Here is a 27,353-nt window from a genome sequence, read left to right as displayed (position 1 = left end):
GGAACCTAATTGTCCAGTTAGAGGTCAGAGCCATTCACAGTGGTGTGTCTAACATCGTGCCAAGGCATAATTGTGCCGGTGAAGCTCAAAATCCACAATCCACAATCCAAACATGAAACAAAAAACCTTCAAGATCGTAGGAACAGCTGAAACATGGACAAACTGGCTACACAACACAGAATTGATGCTCAATGTATAACGCAGCCGCCGGATGAAGACAATCACCCATTCAGGTGAAACACATCAGAGGATTATCAGCAATCATACACAGGAGGGCAAAACAAGTAGCCTGAGATGAGATGCAGCTTCAGGATTCAAAATAAAACAGGAAGCAGATGAGACATAAATCGTAAATTGCCCAAAAAAAGATAGAACATCATTAAAAAAATTATTTTATTTTTATTTTAAACCATTAGAAAATATTAAAAGGGCGACAGAAGCAAATTGACGAACTCCATAATCAATAGTTAAATAAATGAATCATCAATAAAATAATCATCAAAGCCCCTGGAATCGATGCCTCTCCTGTGTAGAAAATCATAAAACATAAAATTATAACTTTTTAAAGAGTAGTTAAACTGGACTTTTGTGCGTTGGCATTCTGTGTGACGGAGTTAAGAACATGGAATCTCACCCTTATACCGGCATGTTGGTTCTGCTGTGTCGCTGCTTCTTGTTTTTATTGTGTCTTCTTTCAAAGGACTCATGTAACTTCAGCTGAAGATGATGGAGCTGTAAGGGCTGGTTGTCTTGGCTATTGTGTCACAGAAACACTACAATATATGTGCACATGTTTAAGACTTCTTAACTTAGACGGTTACAGCACAACTCTGGACAGGTCACTAATCCATTACACAGCAAACTAAGTCACACTAACATGTTTATGTGGCAGAATAGAGTCCAGATATTTATAGACTGCTGGCAGGTGACTCGTTTTGTTGCTCTTGATTGACAAAGTGGCAAGCAGAGGGCTCCCTCCAGGGAGATTCCTATCCAAACATGTCAATAGAGTCTACAGGGGTTTGATTTAATGATGGAACCCTCTTTGAGCCACTGCACTGACAACAAGGAGGATTCTGGACATACTGTTATAGGTTCTGATCGTGTTGAAGCAGAGGCGCTTCATTGTACTGTGAACAACGTCAGCTCTCTCTGGACCCTAAAATAATCTGATCTCATAGAAATCAGAGGCTCCAATACAGAAATAATTGTTAATGTTAAGAGTTGTTATAGTTTTGTGTATAAAGTCACCCTGTGCCACCAATAAAGTTGCAGATTTCAGAACTCTCTCTCTCTCTCTCTCTCTCTCTCTCTCTCTCTCTCTCTCTCTCTTTCTCTCTCTCTTAGTAATTTGCAATAATGTGCAATAATAAGTATTTTCCTGAAGAACAACTCATGAATGCACTTCCATCCCGGTGTGTGTCTTCCCGTGCCTTTGCTTGGCTTTAAACAGAACGTGTCATTACATTTTGACTTCCTGCACAGAGAAACAGAAAAGGTTTGTATTCCTAAAGCAACATGGCCCATCACCTGTCTCTGACAAGATGTGCCAGGATAATCAACAACATGTGCAAGATTATCTGTAGAACTTCTTTATTATGGCTGAGAACATCCAATTTGTCTTGCTCACTTGTCTTGTTAAGTCCTTTCAATCACTTCACGCATTCTCCTGAGAAAAACCAAGGTGCAAAGAACCCTGGTGAAAGATGTTTATCTGAGAGTTACTTTTAAGGAATTGAGTTTCAGACTAAGAACAGATGTTACCATCTGCCTTAGGCTTTCGGAAGCTGCCCCCCCTGCTTTTATTTTTTATAAACCTAAATCTATGGGATAGCTTGTCTCCCTACATTGCTGGACTAAAGACCTACATTTGACATCAGTCAATCAATCTCAAGCTGCAACCCAAACAAGTAAAAATGTCATTTCACATCAACATGGTTGGTGTGTCCTGTCAAGCACACGGAGGTGGGAGGTCTTTATAAGGTCCGTTTGTCAGCTGAAACAGTTAGTCTCAGTTTGAACTTACTCTGTGGAGGAGGAGCACGTCAGGCAGTGCTTTGAAGAACAACGCCACATGACGAAGTGTCAGATTTACTGAACAGCAAATTCCTTTCTGTGGAGTGGAACTGAATATAGGAAAAGGATCTTTTTGCTTCAATGTGTGTGACAGAGGAGTTTGGTGTTTTCCACTGTCAAACACGTACCAGATGACCATCCTTGTGTCAAACCTGACTCAGAGCAAAGCAAAGGTAGGTGACAATTTCTGTAATCAGTGCAGTCAAGACGACGTTCAGCTCGAGCAGACTCTTGAGTTAGTCAAGTTTGATGCTTGATTGTTGTGATTGCTGACCTACATACAGATATGGGCAGCATGGAGAAAACAAATCATGTGATAGGTGACATTTGCATCATGTGCTCCTGCATTTGCCACATACCAGCCGAATCAATAGTTTTATTAGATTACATTAATTTGATTGTGTATCGTTATCAGACATTAAGTGGGTTCCCAATAGTTTTCTTGCATGAAAGTCTTTCGGCTCACATGAAGCAACTTGTTTGTTCAGCAACTCTTTTAACGTCTTGGCTTCAAATGGCTCTGAGTATTGTTTTAGATTTGCTTTAAAGGTTTGATGACTCTTTTTGAATGTTGTTTGTTCCCTTTGGCAATCATTTTTGTGGGATTGGATGAAGTTTATTGTTCACAATTCACAGACTGAAATAAACCTTCCAGCTTAGTATTATATGAGGAACAGGCAAGAAATTATATAAAATTTAAAAAAACAAACAAAAAAAAAGCATTGCCCTTCCCGGCGGTTTTCAGAGAAATGTCTTTTATGTGCTAATACAACTCAGAAGTCGACTTTGGAACATAAAAATCATGTTTCATTGTTTTGGCTTGAGGGTTTGCCGACATGAAACTTGAATGTTTACTGCAAAAGCTGCACCGGTTTCTCAGGTATTGTGAGTTAAGGGAATAGCTATCAATTAAACTACCTGCAGTTGCCCACAGTGTGGAGCCCATGTGTTTGTCACCGTGTTTTAATCCTGAGTCAAAAGATCAAATCCATCTGGAGACTATTTTACCGTCATGCTTGCCAAAAGGTGCTGCAGCAGGCATCATTGGCTCCAGCAGGAATCTTTGCACATTACTCTCACTGGCCAGCCCTTCATGGTAGAGGGCAGTGTTTGACCACAACTGGAGCTTATCTAACCCAGGCCAGGTTCTTCTGAGGTCACACTCAGTTGAACGTTGGACGGTGCAAAGAGGCAATTCTCATACTACGCAGATGGAAAGCCGATACTTGGTTAAGCAGCAGACACACGAGTAGTGTGCAGGGTGGTGGAAAAAAAGCCTTGTTGATGTTTTTAGTGACAGTTCTCTGCACGTACAGCTGGCTATTGGGTGGGAAAACAAGCCTTGCTCACATTCTTACTGTCCAAATGTTCTGGCTTGCATTGTAATTCCCTCCCCCCCCCCCCCCCCCCTTTTTTTTTTTTTTTTATATAGTTAAATGAAAACATAAGAAAAGAAAAGAAAAAGAAGATCATGGTGTGAGATGGATTTAAGGTTTTCTGTTTTTACTGAAGACAGATCAGTTTAAGAGTTATTGCTTCAGTCCTTAATTTGCCTGCATTATTTGTCCGAGAGAATAATGTGAAGCTACCGTAGTTTTCCATATTTGTGCAATTGGTTGCATGATGATAACATGCAGTTGTGTCAGTTGCAGGTAAAGTGTCTGTGTGTGCTTATGTTCCTGAGCTTCCCTCTGACTATGGCTGAGATCCCTGGTCCATGCAGACACTCCATCACTAGAGAGCACCTGCTGACAGTCAGGCAACTGGTAGGTGTTACAACAACATCTCAAAAGATTGTGAAAGGCAGCCCAGGCTGAAGTCTTCTCCTTGTTATTTCTGCAGATGGACAACCAGTTAAGAAGTGGGTGCTCAATAACCTACACATTCATTGAGCGGAGAAGTTTGGTAAAGCAACGTTTGTTTCATGGGGTTGTTTTCATCTGAAAAATCTTGGATTCAAACTGTCCTTAATTATGCTGTGGTTGACTACTCTGTGCTCTGATTTCCCACAGAGCAAATGTTGTTTTGTGAAAGCTGCTTTACCCTGGATCCTGGAGCTCCTCACCACCCACTTCAAATATAACCGGGGTTCAGTCAATGATGGCTATGTTCAGTCTCTGAGAGCGCTCATTCTCAACATCTATTCTCAAAAATGTGTGCCTCAGATAAACGAAGAGGTCGAGGTGAGTGTTTCTGAGCAGTGATCTGGCAGTCAATTTCTCTTAACCATGGAATTTAAGCCGTAATGGTGTAAAACATAAAAGTGAAATCTGTCATATGAAGGAGTAGTTCTGTGAAAAGAGATAAATCTGCAAGTACTGGGAAAATACTCAAGACATGTTTTTTGGAATCTGCTCCAGGACAAACCGGAGAGTTTTGAGACGACTTACAGAGGCTCTCCTTCAGACGCACTGAGGAGGGCTTTGGAGGTGTTGTTTGTTTACTGGGAACTGGTGACGACCAGCGATGCACCAGTTGACTGGAGATGTCAGCACGAATACACAGAAATATTTGACTCAACTACAGAGCAAACCTCAGAGACACCCACAGAGTATTTTACAGGTGGGAATTTCAGTCTTTTGGAATATTCGATGATGAGTTATGCAGATGTCTGGAGCCCTTCAGATCAAAGATCATGTGTTCTCTTCTGCAGATAGTTATGGTAGGAACTCTGCGAAAGCCTCTCAAAGAAGACCGGTCAGAGATCTGTACAAGCTTGGCTTTATCATTGCATCCATCTGTGGAGGACTGCTGTTAATACTTACCCTCTATTGTCTCATCGAACACAAGGTATTAGTGCTTCTGTTTTGTCCATTTTAAAAATCACACATGCCCTCATAGATTCTGGCCATACATTCCACTATTATCGCAGTAGAATAGGGCATGGCAGCCCCACTGTGGCGCTCCCTCTTGTAGGAGGAACAGCCCATCCTTAATTGTGCAGAAGTGTTATTTTGCTTCCATGCATGCTCATGAGTGTATTTATCCATTGTTGACTTATCTGCTGCTATACACGGTGCATAGCAACATTTCTTGTCTGAAATCGCAAAGCAGTGCTGTTGAACTTGCTGAGTCGACAGTATTAATTAGGGCATTATCGTGATCTTAATGATTTTGCCAAATAAAAATAGATGCCACATAAAAACAACCCCCCCCCCCCCAAAAAAAGAAAAGATTAACACGACCTCAAAAACCCAAATAAAGGCATTAAATGTTACCAGCTGCAGTTTGCTGCTGGTAACGCTCCAGAAAAGCAATCATATGCTAATAGCTTCTCCAGCACCACCACCTTTGATGAGCAACAGAAAAAAGGAGAAATGTCAAAGTCTTCAGTATCCAGTGCAAGTTTAAAGTTACTATATTTTGGTCCCTTTGCAATCTGTGGTGTATCCTCTTTGTTTCCTTTTCATGGTGGGAAGTAAAGAAATACTCCTGTTGGGAAAGCTGTGAGCGTCTTTGCTCTTGAACAGGGTTGCAATCCTTAGGTTGGATGATTGGAGTGTAAAATTCCAATGTGCTTGCGTTTTTAGTGGCAAATTCAATAAGCTGGGCTTTATTATCCTTTTGGAGATATTCATGTTCTGCATCTGACCCAGGTCTATTGGAGTGTGATGTATTGTTGCACAGTGTGTGTGTGTGTGTGTGTGTGTGTGTGTGTGTGTGTGTGTGTGTGTGTGTGTGTGTGTGTGTGTGTGTGTGTGTGTGTGTGCGTGCGTGCTTGCGTGCATGTGTGTGTGTGTGTGTGCGTGAGTGTGCACGCTGGCTTACGTGTGTGTGAGACACAATGGAAAGTCACAGTCATGATGGTGATAATTCATTGAATCGAAAAGTCTCTGTGTTTGTCCATTCATAAATGTTATATTAAATTTATGACTGTCACATGGGAGGCAGAAGATGAATGCGAACTTGTCACATACCACGAGAGCTATTAAGGAGACTTACATCAGCACGCATTCACATTACAGCTCCACACAAGTGCAGGGATAATAGAAAACAAATGGTTTTGCTTGGGTTTTTCTTTGAATTTCACGGGATTCTTCTTATTACTCTGCCAGTTTAAATGTTCTTTTTATTCATCTCATTGTTATAATTAGATAAATCCATGCGCTGATGTTTTCCCAGGCTGTTATGGCTTCAGTCAGACCTTGGACAATAAAAACTCCAAGCTGGTAGAAATAGCAACACCCACCAATAAATGCTAAACAAAATCTGAAAAATTTACCAGGTTGGTTGACAAAAACAATTTGCATGATAATGTGTCACGTTTGAAAATGAAAGATGACAGTCTTATGTTGTTGCTGATTGATTTAATTTAGAAAGCGGATGGGGTTTGTTTCCTGTCTTGATTTGGTTGTCCTGTTCACCATGCTGTCTCACAAGCTTTAAACTGCCAAGTTACAAAAGCCAGACTTGCTTGTGAAAACCTGCAGGAATGGACTCTCTTTCTGGGGTTACAAATCATTTATATACTGGTTTGGCTACTTGCACAGTGTCATAATGTGGGCCGCGTATCTGTAAATAAATGCACAGCCACCAATGTAGAACAGTGTGAAATAGTTGCGCAATGCAATTGTTGACATGCATGAACCATGCAGAGGCTTTCTTCATGTCCTGCAACAGTATGGAAGTAAATGATGCTGCCCCTGAAAAGCCTTGGCTCTGAGTTGTTATCCCCCTCAGAATTTAATTCATATCATCTGTGTGCTCTGTGAGAATGTGTAATTATAATAGGATAAAAGGCTGCATAAGGAAGTGGGGAACATTAAGAAAACAAATTGCTGCCGAAAATATCTTTTAAACATTACAGTTAATACATCCGTAGCTGTTGTCTGGGTTAGTGATTGCTGTGCCTCATTGAATTATATGAATTATAAATGTGTTTTCAATGCCTGCGTGAGTTTGGTTAGTTGGGTAAAATGCTGGTTGAATCTATTATCAAAAAAAAACAACAACATGAAAATAAAAGAAGTGAGCAAAAGGATTCAGCAAGTCAGCTCCTGTGACTAGGTTCATGACCAAAACTTAGGTAAATAATGACACCTGCAAACTTTGCTCACTACTTGACTCTGCTAATACAAAGCCTTACACAATGCAACCCTGTGACTGAAAGAGGATCCAAGACATACAAGCGATAATTTCAGCTAACAATACCAAACTGTCTATCACAAGATGATTGTTTGGCCGTGATTAGCACACCACTTCCCCGCAGTTCACTCAAGTCCACTGAGGATTATCCACACTTTTTGGCTTGGATACTTTGCGAAACGATTTGTGAACTTCCTTTGGCTTCCACTCACTGCTTTTGTAGGGAAACATTGTAAAGAAAACATCCAATTCCCTCAAACTCTAAACGTGAATGATGGCTGCAAACAGTTTCTAACGTCTTCATTTGAGGAGCACAGAGGGGCCGTGGTGTGGCTTTGGACCTGTTATACTGGATCTCAATGATGTGAATACATTTCTACACTGGAAATGACCTCAAATAGAACTTTAATGTGCTGTACAATTTTAAAGTGTTTGCTATTTTGCCTCTCACTTGGATTTTTTTTGGCTCACTAGTTTCATAAATCATCTGGGTTTTGTTTTTTTTCCAAAACAGAGAACTCCTGGACCAAGATCAAGTACAAATTCAAGGTGAGAGAGTATTTAAGTTCAAAATCTTGAGTGTGTTTACGATAATTAAAAGTGATGTTGCTAAATATGTCTATTTATCATTCTGACTGAAGTCGCGACACGCAGGACATAGAGCTGGAACCAGAGTAATGTAAGTATTTGTCTTAACTACATTCAATGTGCTATGGATGGTCGAACAGCCAGAATCTGGCAACAATCAAATGTCCTTCATTGCTGTTTTTGTCAATATGCCGGTAGTGCTCACACATTTTCTATCCTTTGTTTTTATTTCCCAGTTTTTCTCATTCTCCTCAGGCAGAGAAGAACACGTCACTGCAGCAGCAGACAGAGCACTTGTGAAGCTGTACATTTTATCCATCATAAACTAGTCTCCATGTCAGTATTGTATGTGTAAACGTATCATGCACAACTATTTAATCAGAAGCTTTGCTTTGACTGAGAACAAAGATGGACCCTGTTTTTTTTATATAATATTCTGTGTATATTATGTTTATGCCTCATTGCAGGTATCTTTTTAAGTTCACTAAAAAAGTTTTATTTTTACACTAGTTATGTACATTGAATAATGTGTCTCAATTTGCTACCACTTAACCAGCTGTTTGTAATGTTGTTTGTCAAACATTTCCACAAGTTATTTATTATTTTGACTCTATTCATTTACTGTATTGATAATAAAAGTTAACCATCTATACAAGTTCAAATATATGATGCTGTCAAGTGAGCAATGCGTTGAAATAGAAACACACAAGCTACATTTAAAGAGCAGGTAATGATCTCGTCAAAGGAGTTACAGGGTTTTACAGCCTACATCCTGTTTAACACTTAATGAGTTGTTAAAATGCTTTTTGCCAAAATACGCTCCTCAACTGTTATGGATACCCACTAAATTCTTTTTATGACCAACATAAACTGCATATATATATGTGGACATTTTCTAAACATTATATCCTGAGATATGTATATATGGCCCCCATTAAAAAACGAGATGAAAGTTATCAGCTTGAAGTCTTAACAATATTGTGTTACATCTTAAACACCCTGAACTGTTTTTTTTGGCAGAAAGGGAGGGGGGGGGGGGGGGATCACTGCGACAGATGCATCCAGTCCCTGCTTGCAGCTTTATAAGGAATGGATTCACACCGCAGGGTGTGACAGGATTTGGTGGAAAGATTGTGCTGCTGCAGTTTACTCTTACGCATGCATAGAACTTAATCATTGCACAGTAGTGACAAATAGCTTGATAAGAGAGGGTGGTCTGCATGTGTATTCTTTGTTGACATAACTTACTCATTTTCAGTCAGCAACGGCCCAAGTTCGCGTTTTATGAGGATGAATTACTTAAATTGGTTTGTGTCTCAAAGAGGAAAATCATCAACAACAAGAAAAACACTCCCACTTGGAACATTGTGCACATGCTGGCTGGCCTTAGGTTTCCTTCCTTGTATCAAGCAGTGGAGAGGAAAAGACAGCATGACCTCGCTGTCACAGCAGGACCATGCACAGCCGGGAATACAACTTGATCTACAATATAACACACTTCATTACGCAGGCTACTGCTTATCGGTGAACAATCCCAGCGTAGGCCTGGCAAAAATCCATTCTTCATCCCCAGACATTGCTCCATTACAAAACAAGGAAACTATTTTCCCAATAATTGAATTTATTGCCTTTCTGCAAAAGATTAAAGGCAGCTGTCGGAAGATGAAAAGACAAGTTGTCCTCAACAGTAAATACGTGGGAACTACCAAAGTCCAGTTAGAACTATTAAAACAGCCGCCACCCTTTTTTTCTCTCCCCACCTCCCTGCTTTCACATCAGAGGAACAGGAGACTTCTAAAGATTTCAAATAATATATATCAATTTTTGATGTAGCTCTTTTTAATTCAATTCAGTAATTATTTGAAAACACAAAACAGTTTGAGTCAAATAAACACAGTGACACACCCGTGTACGATTCCTAAAATTCTGGGTACAATGAAACAAACTGATTCACGTCTGTTCCTACTTTAGCTGAGTCAGTTGAATTGTGAGTAAATGTATGAATAACACTTACTCTTTGATGTAATGCCTAAAACACATCAGCTCAGAAATAATACACAGGAAGGAAATTCTTTGGAAGTGAGTGTAGTTCAATAATTAGAAAAGAGTCACAACATTAAATCATGCAAGCGCTCATTTGGAGAAAAATACATGATCATCAATTAGAAGTTTGGAGCTTAAAATGTTGTTGGTAAAAACACTAAAAAAATTAAAAAACAGACAAATTTAAGTATACCGGACATCAAGCTCTGATAAATCATTGGGATAAATTATAGACTGCTGTACCTTCTCACCTTGTGCCACATGGTGGAGGCAAAGATCCAAACTGAATCTCAATCAATGATTACAATTTTATTATACTTTGCCAGACTTTGTTCTTGTTGGCTATGATACATTTATTGGCAGATGTATTATTTTGCCAGAGTGCATAGACTGAGATTGTTATTAGCTCTTTGAGAGGATATCAGTCATCTGGCTGTTGTCATCACTTTTCATCATCCATATGCCTTTCATCTGGTTATGTGATTAAACAACTGTGGTATTCCCCGTTGACTGAAACTGGAACTGTTTAATCACTGGAATATTACATCTATATATTACAAATTACAACAGCTCTCAAGAGAGTTCTGAAAGGGAAAATGCTATCTCCATCACATTTTGACTGAGAAGACCATATAAAAAGTATATGCAACAACAAACAACCAAATGTACGCTATAAATGGAGAAGCATTGGCACGAGAGAAGAGCTCTACACATCAATGAAGGCAACGTGCCGCAAACAGTAGGCAGCCTCGGCAGGAATGTCTTTGGCACTGATTTCATTGGCATCCAAACGCAGCATTTTCATCCTGGAGAAGTTTTCCATGTCAATAGTGCTGCAGAAACTGCTCAGGGAGAACTCTGAAAGAAGAGTAGGATGAAGAAAGAAAGTGTCATGTTTTCTTCTTCACTAAAGCACTTCATCAACTCTAGACAACCCAAAGAAAAATGGCCGCCGCGAGTATTTCTCCTGTTATTCCACACTCACCTCACCTAAATGTTAATTTATTAGTTAAAGATTTCTTTCTTTCTTCTTGAAGTATGATATGATATGATATGATATGATATGATATGATATGATACGATACGATACGATACGATACGATACGTTACGATACGATACGATACGATACGATACGATACGATACGATACGATACGATACGATACGATTTGATATGATACGATACGATACGATGCGATACGATACGATACGATACGATACGATACGATACGATACGATACGATACGATATGATATGATATGATTTATATTATATTATAATGTATTTTTAAATTATTTTATTGGTAACCTTATTGGGTACCTCAGTATATCTATATTGACCTGGCTTTGATCATAACTCCAAAAACTGATTGACAGTTAAATCCTGCTTTTGCTGTCATCTAGTGGATGAATCTTTCACCTCAAACACAGTTCAGGATGTTTACGCCACTTTGAAAAATAAGGGGAAATTTGTTTTCAGAATTTGAAATAAAAGCATAATAAGATTTAAATGTATTGATGAGATATTGTGAATGCATGGAAGCAACAGACAATATTAGTATATTTTCACATTTTTATTCATTCTATTGTCTGACAATATAAAAAATGTCCGAGACTTCAATTGAACTTTTTGTTTTGGTGCTTGTTTAAGATGTTTAAAATTTGTATTAAACGCTGAACTCATATCATTGGTATTAGTAGTATTAGTATTAGTTGTGTTGTGTATGTAGAGGCAAGAATCATTGGAAACTGCACTTCCCTTTGAAAACATTCTCCCTCTTCAATATATCATCAGTAGACCCCACAAAAAGTTGCTATTGAGAAATGTTTTTCTTTGTTGTCCCAACACAGATTGGTGTAAATGTCCAGATCAGTTAAACCACTCACATTCTTGCAAGTGTGAATTACGAAAAACCTGCAATTGTCTGTACAGCAATCAACAGCAGCAAGTTTTTTATCGTCACAGACCCACAAACTACTTCGTAAAAAATCATTTTCTGTCATTTAAAACACATGGAATTCTTTAAGACCACCGCCAAAAACACTGACACATTATGTGTAACAGAAAAGGCTTCATACCTTTGATCTTATTGGCATGGATGTAAAGATTTTCCAGATTTCTACTGACCACAGGGATCTTCTCCAGTTTATTGAAGGACAGGTCAAGCTCAATCAGTGTGCTGATGTTGAAGACATTGGATGGAAGTCCTGTGTCTGTCAGCTTATTATGAGCCAATCGGACAAACTGCAGTTTGGGATATGTGGTGAGAAATCCTGTTGGCACGCTCTCAATGCTGTTAAACTCCAGATAGAGCTGCTGTAGTTTCTCAGGGAGGTTGTCAGGGATTTTCCTCAGCTTGTTTTTCCTCATGTCCAGCAGAGTCAATGACTTGAGCCCTTTGAGCACACCCCCAACATCTTCTATGTTATTGCCCTGGAGATGAAGGGTGGTGAGATTGAGCATTCCCTCGAATGAGTCAGAGGGAATCTTTGAGATTTTGTTGTGGCTGATTCGCAGGTCCGAGATGGACTTGGGCAGTTTGGGAGGCATGTGGGTGAGCTCGTTGTAATCCAAGAAGAGCCGCTCAAGTTTCTTGAGTTTGCCAAAAACATTCATGCCGATCTTGTCTGAGTCGAGCTGGTTGTGGAACAAAGCGAGCCAGACTAAGTTGGTAGCGTTGTCAAACACCCCGTCCTGGATGCCCCTGATCTGGTTGCGCTGCAAGTAGACATACTTGATGTGCGAGGGCACGTAGGGAACATGCTGGAGGTTGCGGCTGTGACAGTACATTGCTGTAGGGTACCGTGAGGGGCAGTCACACTCTAAGGGGCAATCCACATTCTCAGCCTGCAGGTTGGCGTGCTGCCGCCGACCTCGCAGACGGGAGAGCCACTGGAATTGGCTGTAACGCTGACCGATACTCAGATCCACAGTTACCATCATGAGCAGGAGCACCACTGTCTGCATGATCCCTGATGGAAGATGAGAAAAATGTGTAATTACATTACAATTGAGTATAACTACAAAAAAAACCAAAATACACACACACACACACACACACACACACACACACACACACACACACACACACACACACACACACACACACACACACACACATATATATATATATATATATATATATATATATATATATATATATATATATATATATATATATATATATATATATATATATATATATATATATATATATATATATATATATATGAATGATCTGATAATTATTTACAGCTGAATCACAATCTCACTCCCCGCAGTACATAGTAGGTGCAGAGTACCCACCGGTTGGATGATCCAAGAAGATTCCTCCTCCTCGTGCTTCTGTGTCTGTTTCAGTCTGTGTGCAGTGTGTTGTTGGTGTATGGTAAATATCCCTCTCACTCTCTGCAGCTGTAGTCCCAGCCACCCAGTCACATTATGGCACATATAGTTTTTCCTCTTGCCTGTGAACGTATGCTTCACCTCCGGCCATGTCGGTATCAATCCCATCTGTGTACCGGTATGTACATCTGCTTTTTTACAGCCTTGCTTTCTTCACTGTGTCATGCCTTATCATTAGCATGGCCACCGAGAGTCTAGCTCGCTGTTTACAGTTGTGATGTATGGACTGTGAAGGTTTTCCGGTATAGAAAGTTTGCAGAACCAGACTTGTAATTAGTGCAGTTATGTCTGAGGCAAAACAATGCAGCTTATATAGAATTTTAAATCGTACTCTATATGAACAACATATTTCTGTACAGTGTTCATTTGCCAAACCCTGTAATTTGGCCTCAATTAACATTTTTCTTGCTTTCCCTCATCTTTAAGTAGCACTTTTGTCAATTACAGTGTTGAAGCAGTGGAAAAAGTCAACATATGTGTGTTCTGGCGCCTGGTGACAGAAAAAACATTTATATTCCGAAAAAAATCTTCAGAAAAGCCCTTCATATTTCTTTTCTCTATTGGTGTTAATACATTTGGATGTATGTAATGCCTTAAAGAAAACATTTGCCCATCAAACCCAGCTTTCTTTAAGTGAAAGATGCCTTGAGCTGGAAACTGTTAACAAATCAAAGACATCAACAATTACAACTTGACTTCTATTATTAAAACTAAGGAACCCAAAAATACACAGAAAAGACTTTTTGTGCAAATGATTTGGCAGCTATTAACGGCAGTTATTACAACACAATATTTTTTGGCCAAGAATGACCTTTTTTTTTTTTTTTCCCAAAGGTTCAGACCTACGGAGCCCCTCTGGTGACATTGGTGAAAAAAATATTATTGCTTAATAACGCGTGGCCACGCGTTATTAAGGCGTGGGAACGAGATAAATAAGTCGTGGCCACGTGTTATTAAGGCGTGAGATATATAAGACGTGACCTTTAACTCATCATCATTGTTCCTTTAGCTGCTTGCAAACATGGACGAGTTTGAATACATTTCGTTTTATTTCAATCTGGGAATGAATTACAATGATATTCTTCAGGCGCTTGCAGTTAGGCAAGGAGTCATTCTTAGCAAGAGACACTTAATCCGGCTGCTCAAATAGCATAGGCTCACACGCAAACAGTATGCTACAGAGCCCCTCTGGTGCTAAAGGAACAATGATGATGAGTTAAAGGTCACGTCTTATATATCTCACGCCTTAATAACGCGTGGCCACGGCTTATTTATCTCGTTCCCACGCCTTAATAACGCGTGGCCACGCGTTATTAAGCAATAATATTTTTTTCACCAATGTCAACAGAGGGGCTCCGTACAGAACAAATATACAACTCTGAAAAAACGTTTTGTTTTTGGATGTTTTGTTTCATCAGGTGTCAACAGTCAAATGTAAATCAAGTCAATTCCAAATAGGAACCATCTGGGAAGAGCAATTAGGAGCTTTCCTGGAACAAAACCTCCATCTGAGAACATTGTTTTCTTCTCCTTCTCTGTCGTTCAATCATGTTTATGAATGATGCAAGTGTCACTATAACTGATTGTATGCATTGAATATTGTTCATTTATGCATTGGAAACAGTTCTGTTTTGCCTACAGCACAATTTGAACAAAAGAAATACCAACAGGCGCCAAGAAAAAAAAAAGATTTGTAATTTGAACATCGTGTTTAAGCTAGATCTCTGGGTGGCATTTATTTGTTCAAGCACCTACAGCCTGAGAAATCCATAGAGATTTAATTATAAGATAACTGACTGTAAATGTTGAGCCTGGAGCCATTGTCAGCTCTCACAAGGCGCTCCATAGGTCAAAGCCGAAACTCTCGACAGTCTCGAGATGTCTGGTGCTGAAATGAATAATGTAAGCAAATTTAAAACAGACTTGAACTTTTTGTGTCTATAGCTTCTTCAAAGAATGAGAAGAACCGACTGAACTGTTATACGTTGTATGTATTAAATCTAAAATCCACTTCAATCTTACATCCCATCATTTCCTTTCCTGTTTGGACGGAGAGCTTTTTCGCCATACCACTACAGTGTCTTCATACATTTCTGAGGGGATTGTCATGAAACATGATGAGGAACTCTGTTGTGTGTATCTAAATGTTATTTAATGATTTCCAGTTAAGACCTTGTTCCCTTGGAAATATAATAAAAACAATAAGTTCCCCTCGCGAGAGAAATTTTCCATGACCGAATGTCATGTTTTCATTTAAATCAGTAGATTAATTAAAAAAGTGTTCAATTGTAAATTCAAATGCCTTCATTTATTTATTTTTCTTTTGATGTAATCTTAATGAAAATATGAATGGATATATTATGGTCTGACACCCAATGACTAACTTTAGGTTTCTTTTAAACTGCAGTGTAGCACACAAATTCAAAAAAAGGAAAAACAATGACATTGCAGTAATTAGTTGAAGAGAGTATTAAAATAATCATGTTAAAATAATTGCAACCGTAAGACATAACAAACTTCCAGGTTTTCGACTCAATTTGGCCCCTTCCTTCTCACCTGTGTCCTGGTAAATGACTCAGCATTCTGTTCCTGACCATGTGTTTGCCCATGAGTTTCAATTGTTTTCTCTTCAGCCACACACCTTTTCCTCTGAGCAGACGGAAGTAGCCTTTACCATTAACCACTTGACAGGCGGAGCTCAACTCTGGGTCCCGGCTGAAATGGAGAGCCGTCTATGGCCTGCTGCACCTCCTTCCAGTCATTTTCAAAGGAGCAATGCAAAGTTTTTGGATCAGCAATTTCCAATTCGAGAACTGCACAACAACGTTTAGCCTCGAGGCAGGGGTCAGAACAGAGGTCAACTACTCCATCAACTTCTGCACCAGGGCTGTCCAGAGCAGCTGGAATTCTGCTGCAGCCCTGGTTGATACCTTTGTCATGGCCTGTCAGAGTATATCAATGGCAAGCTGGTCTCTCACACAGGCTCTCTCCACACTGGACCAGGTTATGGAGCGAGCCATCCAGACTGACCTCCACATTCAAGGATGCAGACAAGAGAGATATCCCACGGCCTGTTGTCCCCCTGACCGTTCCCCCAGGTCAGCTGCTCAGCTGCTCTGATCTGGAGCCTAAAACCTTGCTGAAGCTCTGAGAGGATGGAGCTTCATCAGTTGCAGCTCTGAGACTAGAACAATTTTCCACTGCACATCAGACATGCATCCTTTTCTGTTTAAAGACAGTCTTAAAACCAAACTCTTCTCTTGGGCTTTTACAAAAATGTAAGATGCTGACATTAAAGTATGACCTCATCAATTTAAGAGTGATAAAGTTACATCAATAAAAATTCAATGCCAAGACTTTGTTGCCTGTCTGTGTATGTGTTTTGGGGTGTGATGCCTGAAGAAAAGCATTATTTATTAATAACATTTAGAGGGGGAAAAGCGCTTTACTTCAATTCAGAAGTTTAATTTTCTTTACTTTTTTGTCATTCCTTTCATGAAAGTGGAAGCAGAATCTGTACTAATATGAAATATATATTTTCAAATCAACACCTCCATGATTGGAAAGGAGCAGAGAGAAGAAAATATTTCTTAAATTTTTCTGCCCAACTTGGAAAAAAACAAAAAAACATGGTCTGATATCACCTACAATTGATTTTTCAGGGCCTACACCATCAACAGGAGGATTAAAGAAACAAAAAAGTAAACAAACAAAATACCATGCAGTACCAATTTACAAGCTCAAAAACAATCAATCAGTTTAAATTTCAAGTCCATGACAATGTTTTCTGCATCTGTACATTCTTTCATATCGATGAGTGTCTGTACAACCTTTAAAATCCTTTCATTGGGAATTCCATATTTTTACACCAACAACTGAAATGCATATTAGTTTCAAATGAATCTGTGCAACTTTGTGCTTAAAATTAAATCTTCTCCTATGGTTGTCATCCATCCATCCATTCATCCATCCATCCTGTCTGACCGGTTGCCTCAACCTATGTGACAGAACGTAGTCTGCTCTTAACAAAAACAGACTACACAAACCACATCATCAAGAAAGCTCTCTATTACGTCCAAGAGAATCTATAAAATTGTGTCTAAAACATGAAATGTTACATTAATATTTCACTAGTCTGGATGCTGTACAGCTGTATTTTTACTGTATCTTTCCATCTTCTCTTCAAAATTAGAGAATTAGTTGATTCCTCAATAGCTTTGATTTTGATCTGATCATAGTCCACTCATGATTTGCAGGGCGTTTGTCCTCCTATAAATAAATAACCATAAAAGGGAGAAAAATTACTTTCATCATAAAACAAAAATGATGAAATCTGTCTTCACAGTTCACACATTCAATAGAATGATAATTTTTTTTTAATGAATTTTTAAATATTCATTGTTTTGTGAAGTTGATTTTTCTACATTAAATCAAGTTTAGATGAATATGCACAAAGCAAAACTATTTGACTGAAATCAAAGCCTGCACTTCTGTTTCAAAGCAACAAAGAAGCCACAGCCTCACCTCTTACCTTTACCTTCTAACATGCTCCTCTGATGGCTGCAAGAGACTCGGGTCATGTCAGGTCCAGTCAGACAGGCAGTGCAACGGTAACCTGTGAGATTCTTACAATGATCCTGGGGTGGTTTATCACTGTTGGTGATTTCTCTGGGTGGGTTCAGGTTGCAGTAAATTACAGAAGAGCTATTCAGCTGCAGCTGTTCTGCAGCAGATTAGCTGGTGTCACACATAAAGTCCATCAATCATTGCTCCTACATTCACGATTTGTTTCCAACAAAATCTTTAAATAAAATAATATTGCACAAAGAAAGTTCTGTAGAATTCCAAATAAGACAGATTTACTGCTGTGTTTATTTGTTGAAGCCATCATTTACACACTTGATGATGTTCAGCATGTTCAGAGTTGAAATTCCACTTTGAAAAATTGGTTTCACTTCGAATGATATGTTGCGTACGAAAAACGTGAGCCATAAAATCATAGCTCTCCCAGAGAGTCTTGTCTTGAATCTGCTTTTCAAGACAAGAACACAGCTATAAAGCAGTCAGACAATCAAGTTTTTGCAAATTAAAGATGCAATAAAGGTCACATAGACAGAGGAGGCTGCTTTCATTTAAATTAGGTCAAAATGCTTTCAAGATGTCCAGGAAGTGTGTGCATGTGGGTGCATAAAACAACTTTTCAACTCCCAGACAGAATCTTCCTCACCTTCGTCAGACAGTTCACACCACTCAGGTTTGGGAAACTCGACAGATCTGCCTTTTCATTCCTAGGGATATTGCCAAACCATGTTAGGAGAAAAAAGGAGGATATCCATAAAGTCTGCGTAAGAAAAGCGATGTGATGACAAGACTGGTTTCATTAGATGATTAATTAGTACTGAACAGCACATAAATGCTAAGCCACAGTAAGACTTCCAAAAGCAAACAAAAAAGAAGGATGGACTTACAATATGTACACAATGACACCAAGAGACCACATGTTACAGGATTTATCGTACCGCCATGGTGTGAAGACATCATTTAAAATAATAAATGGTAACTAATATAGACTGCAATAGAATAAATAAAGTAATAGTTCAAGCTGAGAAACATTGGGAGATCTTTCAAATGTAGTCATTAACATGTCAACTGCTGGTTGAAAGAAGATGTCAGCTGCTTGGCCTTGTACCAAATTATTATTATTATTATTTTTATTATTATTTTGCAGACACAAGATGATATGTGAGATTGTCCTGTTGAAACAGTTGTATGAACAGATTTATGGTGACGTCGACTTGAGATCCCATCTCAGAGGACTTAAAACATTCATGAAAATCAAGCATACCCACAGCTGTACTCACAATAGACGGGAGTGAATAATAAAGGAGATGATGTGTTCTGTTCTGTGAAAAATGGAGCCAAGCAGGCTAACAGTGGGAATGCTACTCACAATGTTTAAAGTTAAGTTTGATAAGCAAAGCATCTGTTGGTGGACTTCTGTGTGTGTGTGTGTGTGTGTGTGTGTGTGTGTGTGTGTGTGTGTGTGTGTGTGTGTGTGTGTGTGTGTGTGTGTGTGTGTGTGTGTGTGTGTGTGTGTGTGTGTGTGTGTGTGTGTGTGTTATTCACTGGGAAATCCAACTTCCTCCAACAATCAAAACACGTGATTATTAGGTTAACTCAGTGGCTCTCAGAATGTGGGTGTCGGGGTGGGGCACAGGCACAGCAAAAATCAGTCATGATCTAAAGACTAAGGCAAATAGTAGAACTATTACAATTTGATCAAATCACACATTATTTATTACTATTTATTAATTTGCTGGTGAAAAAAATGTAATTATAAAAAGAGTTTCAGTGTAAAGTCTATACTGTATGTAAAGGAATACCAAGCATACTTGTAATAAAAAGTATTTATATGTTATGGATCTCTAAAGACTTTAAACATGATATATTATAATGTGAAAAAGAATTTCCAGCATGAGACGAAACATGCATGAAAGTGTGTAATGTGTAATGTGGTGGAATTCAAGAGTCCATGGGTGAGTCTAAACTATCCTTTCAGTGTGCGTGCGTGTGTGCGTGTGTGTGTGCGTGTGTGTGTGTTTGTGTGTGTGTCACAGATAAAGTGGGGATAGATGATGGATAGACTTTCAGTGTTGGCCAAATGGAAAGCAGTGCCTGTCAAACTGTATCAGTCTACATATACAAAGCATACATTATTCATTATTTGTAGATGCATGGAAAATGCAAGTAACGTTTACTGCTTGTGACATGAAGTCTTGGCTCACAGATGTGCACAGAATTAGAATTTGATAAAACAATCAAAGACACTAAAAATGCATGTTCACCATTATGGAAACGTATTATTCTTATAGTATTGAGAGTGGGAATATCATAGCCACTATAACGCCCTTTATTTTGACTTCAGCCAGACATTTCTCCCATGCTTGCAGTTTGTCCAAGATACTGAAATTCATTTCTCTTTATCCTTTCCTTTTTTTTTTCCCCCACAGGGATAAGCAGCCAAAACATCTCCTCCCCTGCACTGGCCCCTTTTCTCTGGCACCCTTCATGGTTTGGGAATGTTTTCAGACTTAGTTGGTTACCCACAAATCATCAAATGGGTTATAGCCAACCATTTCACTGACCTGTTGCATTTCCCTTCAAAGTCACTCAAGTGCACTGATCAATTCCTTCTGGTTGCTCCAAAATCAATATTCAACAACAGTGGAAGTCACGCCTTTGCAGTTGTAGCCCACAAATTAAATTGTCTGTGTCGGTTTGTCTGGCTCAGACTGTCTGCTGTTACATCCCATTTTGTGACACATTTTCTGTCTTTGGAATCTATCTTGGGATAAGTGTTGCTTTTCTTTTGTTGTATTTTTTTTTCTTGGTTTTATTTTTATTTTTATTGTACTGCAGCTGTTTTTAACGGTGTTTTATAGACATTTTTTTGGGGGGTGTGTTCAATTCTGGTCTGCTATCTGTTCACACAGTGATACACAGTGAGATACTTACCTTGATGTCTCTGTGAGCAAAGCTGATGGAATGCGGGAAATGTTTGGCTCCTCCTGTGCTCTTCATGATGTCTGAAGCCTCTGAGTGACAACCAGGAGCAGACACATGAAGAATGAATGCACAACTAATTTTGATAATATGGTGCAGGATAGAAGAAGGGGCTGTAGATGAAGAGCTTCAAGAAAACTGGCAGGGTAACACTTCATTGCAAACAAACGTTTGCAGATAACGTACATGATTAAAAAAAAAAAGAAAGATGTATGATGATAAAAGAGTGACTGTTGACTGACTTTCTTCATTGGCAGCACTACAAAATGAAATAATAAGAAATAATTTCTGCCACGTATAAACCGGAGGTATGATTTCCGCCAGTGACCACAGATGTCACTAAGTCCAGCAGTGATAAAAACTCATGGAATTCTAGTTTTTGAATTGTCTCCATGATAATAATGTGCTTGCCTCTTTCTGTGAATGCATGGTTCCCTCAGTCTTGAATATAACTGAATAATTCCCCTCCGTCTATCCTGAAAATAAAGGGACAGGAAGGATTTTATGGACAACAATGTTTCTTGTATTTTTGGGGGGTTTTTAATGTGAGAAAGAACTATGATGTCAGAAACATGATGTTGCCGTTTCTTTTTTTTAATGTCCCAATAAAACATTCAAGAAGGAAGAGGTTGATTGAGAGCTCTGCTTTCATAACAACTTTCACAACTTTTTACACTTGCGATAAGATTTATTAAATGGCATTTGATAGCTATGCTTGATCTGGCAAGCTGAAGAAATACATTTCCTGATGAAGGAAAAGAGACAATCATTTTATCAAGTAAAACCAGAAAAAGGAGTGAAAAGCATAGGTGTATTAATGATGACTGACTTTTATTTCCACAAAGTCACTGATATGCTTGATGGAGCTGCGCCATCACGGATTCCACCATAAGCTGAATCAGCTACATCTGTAAAATATCCCACACTCACATATTGCTTTTATTCTTTGTGGTCAGGATTTTTCACCTTCGACCATGTTTCAGCCATATTTTTGTCACGTGTCAATAAACAAAAAGGTTATGCCCCCATGTGATTTGGAAACAGCTTTCACTTCATTTGGAGGCCATTAGAAGAAATGGGCCCCACCAGCACACTGATCCCCTGATAAGAGCCACAACTCCCAGGACCCAGTCGGAGCTGAACAACATGCAGCCAAGGAAATCTGACTTTGCCAACAGCTGTTATTGTTTTTGAGAGGCCACACATCCATTACTGGCTCATTACAAAGTGTTTGTGCAGGAACACACCACTCCATGACAATGAGGAGGAAATCGTTGTCGCGGTGCAGGTTCTCGTAAACATCTATGATGGGTACAATGTGGGGGCAAGTTGACACCCTGCAGTGGAGCTCCACCTCCCGTCAGACCTCTGAGCAGTCCTGAAGTACCTGAAACAGACAAAAAACAACACAAAATGTAACTGTTGGGAAATGTTTTGCGCTTTGTCATTGCTTGACATTAGGATTTGCCAGGTCTCCTTCAGTGTCTTTGTCAACACTGTGAGTTTTGCCTGTTTCATCCTTTCCTGTTGTATTTTCATACTCAACTGCCTCATTTTAGACACTTGTCCTTCCCGTCTGTCCTTCCTCTGTGGATCTGATTCTGTTATTGTGCTTCCCCTGTGTCTTCCCCTCCTCAGTGTAGTTAAACCTTTTTCCTTCAGCATCTCAGTGCCAGATTGTTATTGGGTTGTGTCGTTTCAACCCACGTCTTCTTCTGTATTTTCCATGTACGGATCCACTCGTGTTTTTTGAATTCTGCCTATGGTTTTGATTGTTTCTTTTGGAGTCTCCTGAGGGTGCCTTCGCCTTGTTTCAGAACTTTACCTAGCTCGACATTTTTAACTTTGACTTGTTGCAGAGTCAGCTTTTTCGTTCTCTATTAATAATTTGTGACACAACGATCTTACCAAGAATTAATCCAGCGGTCTATGATCCGCCTCAGGTCAGTCTTATTGCAACTCCATCAGCCATTATGTGTCTTTCAGCCTCGAGTCAGCTCATTTCACTTTAATAAATGTCTCAATGTTCTGATTATTATCTCCAAGCGAAGGAAGCAGCTGCTGTAATTGCTTTTAAACACAATTATGCTCAACTATTTTGTAGATTTCTTCCCAGGACAAGTTCATCTTTGGTGTCTTTTTTGGAAGCCAAGTTTTATTGTCAATTCCTTCCTCCTTTCATCTGATATATGTGTGTTATTTATTTCTTTTTCCATTCTCTCTCTTTCTCGTTATGCTGAACTAGCTCTTGATTTTTTTTTTTCAGGGTATCACAGAATGGCAGGAGATCTCCATCACCACAGTGAGGAATCAGGAGCATCAGCTGCAGGTACGAGTCGCTCCCTCTCCAGCCACGAGCGCCGCACCTGCTACTAAGAGCCACCATTGGACCTCCACAACGCCGACCACCTGGTGCAGATTAAAGATGGAGGTTAGTAGAGGATGGCATTTAACACTTTAACTCTTCTGATATTTAAAATGTTTTTATTTTTGTCATACCATACTCACCTGCTACTCACAATGTCTAAAGTTAAGTTTGATAAGCAAAGCATCTGTTGGTGGACTTCTTTGTGTATGTGTGTGTGTGTGTGTGAGTGTGTGTGTGTGTGTGTGTGTGTGTGTGTGTGTGTGTGTGTGTGTGTGTGTGTGTGTGTGTGTGTGTGTGTGTGTGTGTGTGAGATGGTTTTGATTGTTGGTTGGGCAAAAGAGAGACATGTGTCTTTTTTTATTTTCTGTCACTTCAAAGAAAAAGACACTTTTGCACATCTGGTTATAACACAAAACTATTATTTGAAATTCTTGTTCCAGCTCTGTGCAAGTTCTTTTTAAACTCATTCAGCTATTATTTGGTAACATTTGCGACCGCTGTAAATAAGCATGTTTTGCCACAGATAACCGAGACAGTGAGAGACTGACACTGCCATCACCTGTGACACCTATTGTTCTTGAGGATCAGTAAAACCAACATGGGGGGAAACACATGGTCGAATGAAAAGCTTTTGTCTCTTAACAGCAAACCTAAAATGGAAGACTGCCTAGAAGAATTCAAGTTAAAATAATCCAACAAGCCTCTTGTGTCCAGAAGTAGCATTATACAAGCCACCTGTCCCCGTGGGCCTGTACTATGAAGCTGAATATTCTCTTGTTGAAATAACTTCAGAGATCAAAGGTTCTGTGTTTACTACCTACGGTGGTAAATCTCCACTTTAACTTATGATAAACCGCTAACAAGCTCCCGAGCAGGTTATGTTCTGCTCTGGAATGCCCTCCCTGACCATCTGAGGGCCCGACAGGCTACGGATGTTTTTAAACAAAATTAACAACCTTCCTTTGAAAAAACTAACTTTTCCTAATTGCCTCCTATAGTGTTGCTTTTGAAGCTAAAAACCTCCAAACATTTTTAAACAGCTTTTTACTTACCTTTTAAATTATATCTGTTTCTTGTAACACTTTGAGATTGTTTTAATGTAAAGCGAATAATACATCAAATTAATTATAAGTAGTAAGAAATCAATGAGCATGAAAGCACCGCCTCCTGACCAATGAGATCTCTTGGAAAATCACTATCTTTAGAAGCTTCTGATTGGTGCGTGGATCATGAGAGCAATGCTTAAGAAAAAAAATGTTTTTAGCGAGAGATATTATCCTTTTGAGAATAAAATAAAGCCCTGTCACTCAGCGCTTTGAAATATATTTTTGTACTTGTTCTTGACTTGTTCCCAAGTCTGTTTAGCGCAACTACGGTTGCATCTGAAATATTGAGATTTAAATAAATAATAAGAATTATTATTATTATTATTATTATTATTGTGGCGACTGTTAGGCCTGAGTCCTAACGGCTGCCAAGAAAAAAGATGAGTTCCTACCTTCAGCTCCGACTCATACTTTACCCACATTAACCCACATTATTATTATTATTATTATTATTATTATTATTATTATTATTGATGATGATGATGATAATGATTTAAAAAAAGCACTACTAAAAAAAGATAATATATTTGCTGAATACCATATGCAGGCTAAAAATCACTATTGCCAGGGAAAACTCTGGTTTAATGCAGGTTTCTCCACTTTGTTTGTATCGCCTTTAAGAGCTTGATGTGTCAGCTGCACCCTTCCAGATCTGATAATCACTTAGACATCTCTGGCCTTTCACACAAGGCTATTTTAGATGCAGGCCTGTCCCCCTCTCTCTTACAGGCTGGCAGCATTTCATCAGAAAAAACAAAAACAAAAAAAACATCAATGCTCCTCTTTCAAAACAAACACCTGAATATGCTAACCTAACGGCCCCTGGCCAGTAGATAATTAAAAACCTCTGGAGCAGAAATGAGACCCTGACAAAGATGTCTACTGAGACTGAAGGCCACAAAATTACAGGTTTCTGTAGCACAAAATCTATAACTCACTTGTGATACAATGACCTCATCTTCCTGAACTCTGTTCATGCTCAACTCTAAATCTAAAAGCTGTCTGTCATCGCAAATGCACCAAACATACCTTATGAGTGACTAATTGATCTCTGAGGAATGCTGTGGGGCAACACGGTCATTTATCCCCTCCCCTGTGGACAAAACTCAGACTCTGAAGGATACGCACGCTATCATAGGGAACAAAGAGAGGACATAGTGTATGAGAACCAGACTTTCTGATACCAAACATAGGAAAATATTTTCAATTGATCACACTGTCTGGGATTTCTTCTCAACATGTGACAAAAAAACCAAAAAAACATACACACCAGAACGTGAAGGTTGTTAGTTATGCTCGAGTTCTGTTTACAGCACATTCATGATCGTGCTGAGAACATCTTCTTATGATCATGTAAATAAAAATAGCAAGTAACTGGAGAGGGTGAGATGAAAATCGATGGAAACGTGTGCATGTTTAATCACAAATGTAAACTGAGACTTGTGTGCTGTTACGAAAAGAACCGGCTTAATATTACACATGTTCATTTGGCATGCTGCTTCGTAAGAAAAATAAATAGACCATATAATGATAGATATATTTTATATTGGCATAAAGAGTAGGTTGTAGTTATGTTATATTATGAATCGTAATCAACTGGCTTACCTTCAGTGAAAATTTCCAACACTTTGCCATTTATTCCCATTCCAATCATCTCATTAATTACAGTGTAATTGTCACTTATGACATTCAGTTGGATTCGGAGCACTGTGTTGGTCACAGGTTTGATGAACAGCTGCAGGAAATTTGCAGAGTTCACATTGGGAGGCTGCTGGAGTGACATGCCGACTGTGTGTAGCAAGTGTCCGCACTAACACACTCTATCTCGTGTGGTCGTGGGGCAGGAGACAGCCCCGGCTCAACACATGCAAGCAGCAGCTCAGGTCTGAATCAATTCCAGCTGCACGGCCTGTTGGACTGCCAGGAAGTCTAATTGTCTGACTCGTCCACAGCGGGAAACATCACTTATTAGATATAATCACTTAACTAGGATTATTAGCTCATTCATTAGAAAAATATACAACAAACCTCTGAGTGGCATCTTTCTCTCCAGTAGAGGAGTGCAAGGAGGGGACGGGACATTGGAGGCAGCCACCCACAGATCCCTAACTCATAAATCTTATTGGGTGATTATTATTACAGTGGAAGGGGACCAAGAGAAGGGCTATTAGTTGGGGGGGCTAATAACCCATTAAAATGGCTCAGGCACACAGTGCCTTGCAAAAAATAAAAAATAAAATTACATATATATGTATGTGTGTGTGTTTTTGTGTGTGTGTACACTAATATTTTTTTATATATATACTTATAGATAGATAGAGAGAGAGAGAGAGAGAGAGAGAGAGAGAGAGTTATTTGTTATGAAGCCTCTAAAAAGCTCTGGTGCAACAAATCACCTTCTGAAGTTACATAAATAGTGAAGTGAAGTACACCTGTGTGTAATCTAAGTGTCACATTATCTGTCAGGATATGCCAGGGGTCTGCAACCTATATGACCAAAAGGGCTATTTTTGTGATTTTTCCACCAAATCAAATTTACCTGGAGCTGTAAAGCACATTTAACCTTTAAGATTAGGCTAACACAGCTTCTGAAGTTTCACATTTAGCCTACAGCAGTTTTGAAACATGTACGAAAACTGCATCTTATGTTGCATTTACGAAGTTTCAGTCACAATGTACAAGGATTAACTGTAATTATTATAAGCAGAGATAAGATTAATTCAACCAAGACACAGCAACCACTACAGGGAGAAGTTATAGAGTCTTATGCCCACAGAAAGGAGGGACATTTCAGCCATTTAACCATTTTCTCTATTTTCTAATATCTTTTGCTAGTTTTTTTTTTTTTTAACCTTTTTTCCCCTTTTATTCTTTGATTCTAGTCCTATTAAAACATGTTTTCACCCCAATAACTGTGTCTTTTATCAAAACCTTTTTAACCCCCCCCCCCCCCCCCCAAAAAAAAAAGAAATACATATATAACGTTTTTTAATCACATCTTCAAAGTTGTAGGCATGTTCTGTAAATTAAATGATGCAAACCCCCAAAGCTCACCTTTTCAATTCCAGGGTGTGAGGCGAGAAAACCCCCCAAAACGCCAGGGGGGGTTAATACTTTTAC

At 39.1% G+C, this 27,353-nt stretch overlaps 3 protein-coding genes across 3 annotated transcripts; 1 reads left to right on the top strand and 2 right to left on the bottom strand.

Annotated features, from left to right (window-relative positions):
* Positions 1-2,092: 2,092 nt before the first annotated feature.
* On the top strand, positions 2,093-8,705 carry csf1b (colony stimulating factor 1b (macrophage)). The gene is made up of 9 exons (XM_080496133.1): positions 2,093-2,249; positions 3,723-3,842; positions 3,919-3,981; positions 4,089-4,259; positions 4,437-4,638; positions 4,730-4,866; positions 7,676-7,710; positions 7,803-7,840; positions 7,986-8,705. The coding sequence occupies exons 1-8, from the start codon at positions 2,208-2,210 to the stop codon at positions 7,837-7,839; spliced, it is 807 nt and encodes a 268-aa protein (XP_080352259.1). The 5' UTR covers positions 2,093-2,207; the 3' UTR covers position 7,840; positions 7,986-8,705.
* A 386-nt stretch (positions 8,706-9,091) lies between these two features.
* Positions 9,092-12,758, bottom strand: fmodb (fibromodulin b; the record flags this gene model as incomplete). The annotated part of the gene is made up of 2 exons (XM_080496136.1): positions 9,092-10,650; positions 11,870-12,758. 2 exons carry the CDS (start codon positions 12,756-12,758, stop codon positions 10,499-10,501), a joined length of 1,041 nt encoding a protein of 346 aa, XP_080352262.1. The 3' UTR covers positions 9,092-10,498.
* Positions 12,759-18,446: 5,688 nt separating this feature from the next.
* mapkapk2b (MAPK activated protein kinase 2b) lies at positions 18,447-26,016 on the bottom strand (the record flags this gene model as incomplete). The annotated part of the gene is given in 8 exon segments (XM_080496912.1): positions 18,447-18,506; positions 18,510-18,537; positions 18,665-18,756; positions 20,712-20,791; positions 21,171-21,195; positions 21,199-21,235; positions 22,007-22,113; positions 25,942-26,016. Coding segments are annotated over 8 exon segments (504 nt in total).
* Between the last annotated feature and the right edge of the window lie 1,337 nt (positions 26,017-27,353).

Source organism: Blennius ocellaris, assembly GCF_963422515.1.
Source record: "Blennius ocellaris genome assembly, chromosome: 5".
In the NCBI taxonomy this organism is placed as follows: domain Eukaryota; kingdom Metazoa; phylum Chordata; class Actinopteri; order Blenniiformes; family Blenniidae; genus Blennius; species Blennius ocellaris.
This window is presented reverse-complemented; position numbering and strand designations above follow the sequence as displayed.